The 10,697-nt window shown below is 38.0% G+C and overlaps 1 protein-coding gene across 1 annotated transcript; it reads left to right on the forward strand.

The window, feature by feature from the left end:
* The first annotated feature begins 2,646 nt into the window (after positions 1–2,646).
* Positions 2,647–5,706, forward strand: LOC102871079 (isopentenyl-diphosphate delta-isomerase 2-like). The gene is made up of 4 exons (XM_006887671.1): positions 2,647–2,788; positions 3,341–3,433; positions 4,014–4,144; positions 5,389–5,706. The coding sequence occupies exons 1-4, from the start codon at positions 2,647–2,649 to the stop codon at positions 5,704–5,706; spliced, it is 684 nt and encodes a 227-aa protein (XP_006887733.1).
* Positions 5,707–10,697: the final 4,991 nt, after the last annotated feature.

Here is a 10,697-nt window from a genome sequence, read left to right on the forward strand (position 1 = left end):
AGGGGGTTGTGCGGGGAGAAGGGTGCAACAATGAATGAATGGAATCCCAAAATCTCTGTAGATGTTCACTGAAATGAATAATAAACTAAATTAATAAAAAAAAGAAGGAAAAGGGAAAAAAAAAGAATGCAGCTCTGCAGACTATGACATCCACTAACTTCTTTTTTTTTCTTTTTTTGTGAATGATAAAAGCAGTTTAATGTTTCATGAACAAATTCCAGTTAATAAATTTTCTCAAATTTAAAAAAAAATAAATCTTAACATGGTGACAACTAGTAAACTCTATTTGGACTATTCTCCAGAAATAATTCTCTCTGCTTTGTTCTAAGACCGCTGAATCATGTGTCTGTTTATGGCTTAACAGAACCAACATCCACTCCAACATCTCTGATAGAATACTTTACAAATCCTTGACTTGTGAAGAATTGGGAACCTGTCTTTAATGTAAATGTGATCTTTGATTCAGATAGCGATGACATAGTTAATTCTTAATCTGTGGTTAGAAGCTTGTCAGAACAATACAATATTCAAGTTAATCTTAGTGGGGCTAACAATTTATTTATATGTTGATAAATGATGAAAGGAGATTGATTCCAATTTAGTGCTTATGCTGAATCATTTCTCACTGACATCAAAAGATAAACTCTGCTTTAGTTTTTATGTGTTCTTATTGGTTTCTTATTAGGAAATACTGATATTAAGACTTTTCAAATGGAAAATACTTGGGCAAAACAGTGTTTTGAGAAGAAACCTAAAGTGACACTCTACTTGGCTTAATTCCTTTAGGTAAAAAAAAAAATCAAAAGTATATCAAAAGTATTAAAGCATTGCCCTTCTAGTTTTAAAAGCACCAAAACCATAAAGCTATTTTTATTATCCTTTTTACTCTGAAATAGTTGATATTGCTTGCAGTTATAAGAAATAATGCATAGTCCAAACAGAATGAGAAGGAGCTCTCATGGCTTAGTCCATACTCAGTTGTGCAATTAAACCAAAGGCTACTTATCTTTGGCAGTTTGAATCTACTAGCATCTCTGCTAAAGACGGGAAATTTCCTCCCATTGCAATTTAAAATCTGGGAAACCCAAAGAAGGATGACTTATTAGGTGTCCAGCAAGAGACAGAGTGAAATAGTATGGGGGACAAATGCAAAACAGCATTCAAATTCCTAACACAAAAACACCTACTCAGAACAAGCCTCTTTAAAAAAAAATTTTTTAAGTATGTTTTTGAGAGGCTGGGAAATAGATGAAATTCTCTTCCAGCTTTCTGACACTATTAATATGTTCATCATGATTCATTTTGAAGAACTGAATTATAGTAAAGCCAAAGACCTAATCTAGGATTAAAATCCTATTTTGTTTAAATTATGCTTTTAATAAGATTCACAAATCAAATGGAAATTTCATCATTGCTATTGGATTCCAAGAAACAAGGAGTGCAAGATATCAAGGAGTGGTTTCTTGAATTTTGGAATACAGAGTTGAGCGTGTTATGTAACAAATACCTTTCTACATCTCCAGAGTATAAAAGAAGGTTGTCTCACTTTGGATATTCAGTATATTCTCTAGGTTTTTACAACCAACATTCAAGAATCTTGAATTTCCAAGAAAGGTTAGTATATCTTTTATTTTTTTGTCTCATGGGAATTGGTTTTTATTGATAACGTTCTGTATACATTTAACAACTATTTTCTTGTACTTCTGATAGCTCTTGTTCATATGATTTATTACTTATTTTTTCTTCATTCAGTCAGCCTCTGGCAAAAACAGTGAACAGTTTAGTGAAAAGTATAAAAGTAACAATGAGAGACAGAGTCCACAAATTTCTGCAAAGTAAATTGGAAGAATGATGATAGATTTTAGATTTGGCTTCAATTTTGAGTATTTTAGAAAGCATTTTCACAAGCATTTTGATGGCAAATATTTGATTCTCTTTTCCCAGAACATTAACAAAAAAGTAAGTGTTTAACACTGAAAATTATTATCAAGACTACTTCCTGTAAATGAGCGAAACTCAAGAAATGTCTTTCCTTGAAGGGCAAAGTTCAGATCTATTGTTGATAGCTTGGAGTCATAGGAAACTGAAGGTCACCTAACCACAGCAAAGCTCGGGAAGCATTTCCATCAGTGCCCCAGACCTGTGGTTTTCCCAGCAACTGGCTCTTCCCCACAAATGGTCTATAGATATCATTACCTAAAAATGTACTCTGTTTTTAAATTGTGATTTTAGTGAACGTTCAGAGAAATTGGATTTTCATTCATTCGTACTCATTTTCCTCCCTTCTCCTCACCTTTTGAAGTAATCAATTCATTTTTAATGTTCAGATTTCTAGTTGTCATGTACATAATGTCTAAAAATTATCCATGTATTCTCTTTATTAATCTTTTTGTGCATTTAAAATCTGAATCTATTGTAGAAATCTTGGGAGGCATGAGGAACACAGTCAAGAAGACCTTACCTGAGAAACACATTGTGTCCTTCCACATCTGCAACATTTCAATACTATCTCTCTTACTTAATTGTGAAAGGATGTGGCAAATCTTAAAGAATATTGGTAAAAATTAGCACAATGTACATGACGATATAGTTCACATAAGGAAAAATTATGCATATGTGTTTTAGGTTGGTTCACAACCACCAACAATGTCTGAAGTAATCCCTGAATGGATTGATGGGCATCAAAAGCACCGTTTAAATGAAATGTTAATTGTTGTTGATGAAAATGATAATGTTATTGGTGCAGACACCAAGAGGAATTGTCACCTGAATGAAAACATTGAGAAAGGTAATAAATGGAAATCTTACAAGGGTTTATCTCTTCCCACCCTCCAAGCTGACAAAGATGTTGCTGTTGTGTCCAACACAACATGTGTTATGGAACCAACTCATAGCTGACCCCTCAGAGGGTTTGCAGAAGCAGTTAATTAGCAGGAGGTAGATTGTTCATCCTTTAAATGGTGGCTTTGAACAGCACGCATTTGGAATTGAAACACATCAGGGCTCCCTGGCAAAGATGTAGAGGGGCAAAAATTCAGACATTTCACACAAAAAGAACTTCCAGTCACCTTATGCATGTCATCTTTAGGAAAAGATATTTACCCTACACTTCAGGAAGAGTTCATTTTACATCTATTTATCTTTAATTTGACAGGTATATTCTTTATGTAGAAGTCATATCAGCATACAGAGCTTCCCTTACTTCTACACAGCAGCCAAATCACAGATTGTTGACTATAGCATTTTACAATGAGACAGAGACCAAGGTCAGAAAGGAAAATAAATGATTGCACTGACTCCTTATTTATAGGTTCACATGAACTGGTATTTACTGTTTCAGGACTGTTGCACCGATCCTTCAGTGTTATGTTATTCAATACAGAGAATAAAGTCTTAATACAGGAGAGAGCAGACACTAAACTTACTTTTCCTGGTGAGTATCTTCTGTTATTACTATAATTTAAGGGAGGGAGGAATCATATAATTTGACTAGGATATATCTGGGATAGAAATTATCTGTAAAATAAGTTACTGGCCAGCTCTCACTTTTATTCAACAACTTGATTAGCCCTAAGAAAAGAGACAGTAGAGACGGACCCCTAAAACTCAAACCAACCAATTCATCTCATGGTGAGACTCCTGGGGACCCGTGTCTGTGCTCTATAGAATTTTCAAAGTCTAATTTTTCAGAAGGTCACTATGCTTTTCCTCTGAAGCTTATTGGTGTGGGCATGAGCCACTGATCCTTCCTTTAGCAACTGACCACATTAACTACTGGTACCATCCAAAGAATCTTATCTTGCCAGATAACTCCTCTGAGGTTTTATAGTCTGTAAAATTTCTAGAGAGCCAGCATCTTCAAGGAACACTCAAAATAAACCTTGGATCTTTGTCTTCAATTAGTCTGTCCTATAATACTTGTTTTTACTGAAAAAAAATCTGTTTTTATTGAATTTATTTAATCGTCAGTAACTAAAGCAAGAGAAATATTTTCCTATATATATTCTCTCCAGGGTTTTTCGGTGAGTCTTGCGGTGGCCATCCCTTATACAACACACTGGAACTGGAAGAGCAAGATGCCATTGGAGTGAGGAGAGCAGCTCAGAGGCGGCTGCAGGCTGAACTGGGGATTCCCCCTGAGCAGGTATCTGATGTCTGCCAGTTTTCCACTGCGCCTGTGAATGCAATGAGTGGTCGTTTCCAAGCGCTGATGCATGTTTGGTGACTGGATTGGTGTGGTTAGCTTCGTGAAGGCAGAAAAATTGTGTATTTTCTGTTACATCTAGGAAGAGTTGAGACTCTTTAAGACTGACAAAGATGTTTATTAAAAAAAAAGCTACATGTACAGAATGAGCGATGAGAGAGAGATTTTTTTCACTGTGAGGTGGTTTATGAGTCCAAGTCACCAACAGGCAAAGTCTCAGTTTGCTATCATTAAAAGCTATGAACTTCAGAAGCTATTAAGTCCAAAGGTCATTTTGAGGAAGAAGGGTTGCAGATGTATTGCATTTGAAATTGCCTACTTCAGAGGCTGACATGTCATATGAAAGTAAGATCCCAGACAGCTCTCTGTGGAGACTGAGAAGTCTGCAAGTATGGCAAACCACTAATTCAAGTCTGGATGAGTTAGAAAGCTGAATGGAGATCAGACCAGAAAGCTTTCTTTTCTTTTTTGCCAGAGAGTACAAGCATATTTACTTAACAGGTAAAGAGATTTCTCCTTAATCAGGTAAGCTGGCCGTATTCTTATAGATCTTCCTTCATTAACATCATAAAAGTTAGAATTTACAGCACATAGAGTAAGGATAATTACATCATACTGAGGATCTAAGTCACACTAACTACACTATTTTAAACATCACAGGATAAAACATGGAAAAGAGATAAAATTTTAGCCCTGGTGGCCTAGTGGCAAGAAGGTGTGGTGCAATTCCAAAAGCACACAGTTCGAGGCCACCAGCAGCACTGCAGGAGAAGGCAATCTCCTCTAGACGTTTAAGAGCCTCTGAAAACCTCCCAGAGGGTCAGCTATGAGTAATAAGTTCCAACTCTATGGTACACAACAACAATATAGATTGTCTAGAATTTATTACCTTTATCTGTGAAAAAAGATAATTGAGAAAGAATGGATGTTTTCTTCTTAAAGATGTTCAACTCATACCAGGGGAAGAACAATTCTTCAAAGCATGACAGAGACAGAGAAATTGAAATAAAAACAAGTCAGACTAGGTTATTAATTCTATCTTCAATTTACAAATGAAAGTTAAGGTTTGGATAACTAACTCTTTTGAGTGAAAACAGTATGTTCATTTTTTTCAAGTTTGTCAATGCATTCTATATTTTCTGTATTAGTGTCATTAGTTAATACTATGTCCATTTTTATCATAGGTTCCTCTGGAAGATATTTTGTTCATAACAATTTATCATCACAAGGCACAATCAAATAGAATGTGGGGAGAATACGAAATTTGTTATCTTCTACTTGTAAGAAAGGATGTTTCTCTGTCTCCAAATCCCAGTGAAACAAAAAATTTCTACTACATGACCAAGGAGGAGTTACAAGAGCTACTGGAAAAAGAAGCAAGGGGGGAAGCAAAAGTGACCCCATGGTTGAGAACCATCTCAGAGATGTTTCTGTACAAGTGGTGGCCTTATTTAGATGATGTCACCCGATTTGCTGAGCGTCACAAAATACACAGGGTGTGAAGGCCATGCATGACAAGAGTTAGCCATAAATACTACTCTCAAGTTGAAAATTCTGTGTTTTCATTGCAGGCATAGATGATACATAGTGGTCTGCAATCTTGTTCCCTTACCAAAAAAAAAAAATAAATAAACTTGATAGCTAATTATCTGTCTCACATATGTTTGATCTTTTAGTTTATTGTGTTGACTATTTCCTCCCTTTTCCTAATTCTGTCTTTATTTCTTTCAATCAGAATGGTTGTGAAAAGGAAAGTTACTCTTTTCCCTTACATAATTTCCGTTTGAATGCAGTTAGATTATTTACAATAATTATTATGAAAGTTCTGGTGGAGAGTTCTTGTGAAGACTAAAATCACTTATACTACACTGTTAGAGGAATGACAAAAAAAAATCAAATCCACTACTTTGGATTTAATCTCAGATCTGTGACCCTCCATCAAGTGAGGTTGATCTTGATTATTTTGTTTTAAATATTCATGGGAGGAGACTGTCCATCTTTATCTCTCAAAGTGGCCTTCTTAGAACCAGCAAGACATCCTATGCACTAGGTCACTGGGGATTATCACTCTATTCAAACTTTCAGGGAGTCATAATGTTATATCTCAGCCTGATTATTTGTTTCATAATTAAAACATAACTTTATAACTGTCTATTTATTAACATTGGGTTTTTTCCCTTTTTCATTTTATTTTATTGGGAAAAACATATTGGGGGTACAAGGAGGCGAGGGTTGGGGCAGAAGGGTGAGGATGGGCAGGGATGCAGTTGTAGAGCTGCAGAAATTGGTTGGTGGGGGGAGCAGGTGAAGGAAATGAAAAGGATCCAGTGGGGACCAGATGCTACAGGGGAATGATAAGCATTTTCCAATGGTATTTAAACCAACTGTCTTATTGATTTGGAACTGGATGCCGACTCTCTGGCTTCTTCATGCTGAACAGGGGCATTGATATGAAGGGGGAAAGGGAGGACATTTTATCACCTTACTGGTGATCTTGGGTTAAGGCTGCTTGCCTTCTTGTTCTGTTAGAAGATATTTTCCTGTCATTTGCTCCCCTCTGGACTGCAAAGTGTTTTCCCAGGTGGGTCCAGTGGAGATGGCTGGTTGAACCCAGAGGCTCCATCCTCCTTTGCTTCCTTAGCTGTCAGCTGTATTTCCTTTTTGTCACTGGCACTGGGTTCAGGGTCAGGTCTGAAGTAAAACTCAGTGTTAAGGTTACCTATAGGAAAGGGAGCAAACCTAGAGAGAACAAACTTGTGAGTTACAAATAGAGGGGTTTTGGGGGTGTTGCTTTCAGGTTTACTGGGGGAGAGGGTGGCAAAAAGTAGCCTAGATAAAATTCTCTAGATACCCTAGGCATTTATTTTCCCCACCCAGGGGTCAGATGGCACAATCTGGGAACTGAGGAGCTCACCTTGAGGGCCATGATGGTTCACCCTGAACTGAGGGCTGAAAACAACCCACCCCGGGCAGAGGGCCGAAGACAGCCCCCCCACCCAGGCAAAGGGCCATTCTGGCTCGCCCCAGGATGGGGCCTGAAGACAGCCCATCCTGAGCAGGGCAACACCCCCCATGCGCTGGTTGGTACACTCCCACTCTAATTGGCCCCAGCCCAATCTTGTCCCCTCACCTGACCGAGAACTATGTGGCCAGGGACAGCGTCTCCAATTCCGGCACCTCCACTTTTACCCCCCCCCTCCATAAGTGGTCATACTGTAATTTGAAGTAGGTGTCACTGCCCTCCCCCTTTATAAATGGCAAAGGGAACCTGAGAATTGTGAACAGGCTCCCCTCAGGTCTAAACAGCTTTTGGCAGAAGCATTCAACAGATCAAAATATGTGGTGCATTTAGGATGTCGGTCCTCTTGGACATGCTGCCACGGTTAAGTGTCATCAAGTAGACAACTCTCAGTGACTTTCAACAGTCCATTGTATCAGTGATCCTCTTCTCTGGCTGTCCAAGGAAACCCAAACCTGCAGGCGGCGGGTGCGCGCCATCTCCCGTGTGTCATCTCATGCACGGGCGGCTGGCAGGTGCGCACCATCACCCTCGCACAGGTGGCCGGTGCACAAGGGCCCTCTCCTGCGCATCATCTCCCACACGGGTGGCTGGCGGGTGCGCTTCATTTCGTGTGCAGGAGGCCAGTGGCTGCCCGCTTCCCCTGCCACTGCTATCTTGGCTCCAAGAATTCTCCCCAGAACAAGTCCACTTTGCAGCAGTGTGGTGGCTCCGCTGTACCAGTCTTGGGGAGGCCCAGTGTCTACCATCCATCTTGGGTGAGGGAATCCATAGGTTCCGGCTGTGGGAGCCTCATGGAGCTGCAGCAGCGGTGTGGCGCAGTGTGTGCTCTGCGGGAGGGGGTTGGGAGCTGCAGGACTCACCCAGTCCTCCTTGGGAATCCTTGAATTTCTGTTGTTGAGCCTCAATCTTCACTGAAGAACAGTCATCAACTGTTTAACTGTTCAGTTATCAATAAACAGAAGTCTGTAGAAGGCCATAGTGGCCCTGTTCCAAGTAGTCCGCTGCTCCCGCAGCTCACCACATTGTCTCCGCCTCTGCTGCCATCTTGAATCTCAGGACCAGGTTTTTTTCATTTTTAAATTTTTGGTTTTCTTACAAAGTTTGTATACATACTGTTTCACATTTTTCTTCATTCACATTATGATTATTATCATTTTTTAAAACATCAAAACACTTTTTTTAAGAAATTCACTTCTCGTATTTGCACACTTGGCTATTTTAATTCATCTTTAAAATAGATTCAGCTGTACACATGCTATATTCTAAATATAAATTAACACAAGAAAGGTGTACGTCTCAATAGACAGATCTACATTTACCTACCACTGTTCTTGCAGTTAGCATGTATCTCTGTAATCAAAAGTGGTTTTCTTAGTTAAAAATTACCCTATTTTTTAATTTTTTATTAGACCTTAGTGCACAACACTGGGGGAAAAATATGTTTAAAACCAGATCTAATCATATACTAAAATTGCCACATGCTAGAACTTCTGGATTACTTACTGTTTGGGCTTGTTGGTGTTTTTTTTTTCTCTGTCCTTATGTTAAAATTGTGTTTGTGCAGGCAAATGAAAAGTTGTAACACAAGGATCTTGTTAGATTTTTCTGTATGTTCAGTTCTGAAATGTAGTTCTTTGGGCATCTACCATGTAAAAGGACTCCGGGTTGATACTGAATGGAAATGTCCTGCTCATTAAGGTGCCCAGCTGGTGCAGTTAAACATTTACCTAGTAACCAAAAATTAGTAGTTTGAACCCACAGTGTAGGAAAAAAGACATGGAAATCTGTTTCTTTAAAGATTTTAAAGCCTCAGAAACCTTATTGGGAACTTCTACCCTGTATTACAGCTATAATTTGAAATAAACTTGTTGGTAATGTATTTGGTTTTGAGGGATTTTTTATGTGACCTAGGTAACAAGAGATTCTTACTCATAAAGCCTTACCTGTTGTTTTTTTAAAGTCTATACTATATGCTTAGGGAGCTCTTCTGGCCTAGCACTGCAATTCAAAGGCCTGAGGTTATAATCCATCAGCTGCTCTGCAGGAGATGGATGGGAATAAACAATCTCTTCTTCTCTGATTAACTGCCTCTGAAATCCTGCCAGAGGGTCAGCTATGAGTCCGTTCGACTCTACAGTACACAACATCCATATGTTTTGGATAATGAACAACTGAAGATTTCCATTCTTCAACCTTAGATATCATTTTGCTCTTTGTTGATAAAAGTGAGCTTTTTATTATTATATCTAGTAAGCATTATTTTGAGGACAGAGAGTGGGGTGGAGCTCCCTGATTAAAATAAGCGTGGAAGGAGGAGTGGCATCCACTTCCATAATAGCTCGCCTCCGGAAACCCTATGTACCTGGAGAGAGGATGAAAGGCACCCAAACATTGAGGACTCTCTTTCACAGGGTCTCTATGAGTCGTCTGCGACTGACTGCACTTAACAACAACAAGCCTTAATTTACAATATAATGAAATTTTAATTTATAGCAGTTTTTTATTGAATACTAATCTTGAGATTACTGCTCACTTTCAGCAGATAATAAAGAATCCTTTATGTAAAAATTAAGTGCCTCAATAAAAATATCACCATATATTTAAGGTGTTTCTTTAGTAGAAAATTATCTTCTAATTTGTAAAAGAATTTTTATTTTGTTTTTAGGATTTATAAACTCGATATCGTTACATCAAGAGCTTATTCTGTCTAAAGTAACTCCATTTTACTTAGGATAAAATGTTAAGATAAAATACATGAACACTTGGATCCCAGAATTCTTAAAAATCATGCACCTGAGAATGTGAACATTGGCATAAATGTGGACACATTCCTAAATATACACAATTTCTGAAAATCAAGATGAGAATGAGTAGAAATCTGAGGACTCATAAATGAAGACAGTGAATACGTATTTTATAATATCCCCACCAAAAAACCTCCAAACTCTGCATCTACACCAGTGATTTTTTTTCCACCAGTGATTTTTATAAAACTCTTGAGGAAAAATGTCACTAATTTTATGTGACATTTTCTGGAAAGTAGGAAGAAATAATTATTTCCAGCTTATTTACATTGTTGTTGTTATTATGGTCTGCTGAGTTGGAACTCATAGCTGATCTTCTAGTGGGTTTTCAGTGGTTGTAAATCACATGGAGGAAAATGTTCATCTTTCTCCTGCAGAGCAGCTGGTGAGTTTGAACCACCTTCCTCTGGGCTGGCAGGATAACTCCTTGCTGCTAGGTCACCAAAGCTCCCTACTTGTTTTATACAGTAAAATAGTAATCCTTGAAAGAAAATGACAAAAAAAATCTTTACTCCTTAACATGGATTTTAAAAAATCTTAATTAAGCCTAAATATTAAAAAGTAAACACATCACAAATAAGATTATTTTAAGAATAAATGAGTTAGACCATTATAAAATACATATGTGGGAAATTTCACTGTGAAGCCAGAGGCTGCATGTTTCGGA

Source organism: Elephantulus edwardii, unplaced genomic scaffold (genome assembly GCF_000299155.1).
Source record: "Elephantulus edwardii isolate Elephantulus edwardi_28Jun2011 unplaced genomic scaffold, EleEdw1.0 scaffold00060, whole genome shotgun sequence".
NCBI classification, from domain to species: Eukaryota; Metazoa; Chordata; class Mammalia; order Macroscelidea; family Macroscelididae; genus Elephantulus; species Elephantulus edwardii.

Bases quoted from the DNA above. Each gene is read 5' to 3' on its own strand.
- LOC102871079 (XM_006887671.1), top strand. From the start codon at position 2,647: ATGTCTGAAGTAATCCCTGAATGGATTGATGGGCATCAAAAGCACCGT. The intron at 3,434-4,013 runs GTGAGTATCTTC...TATTCTCTCCAG, and splicing joins CACTAAACTTACTTTTCCTG to GGTTTTTCGGTGAGTCTTGC. The intron at 4,145-5,388 runs GTATCTGATGTC...TTTTTATCATAG, and splicing joins TGGGGATTCCCCCTGAGCAG to GTTCCTCTGGAAGATATTTT.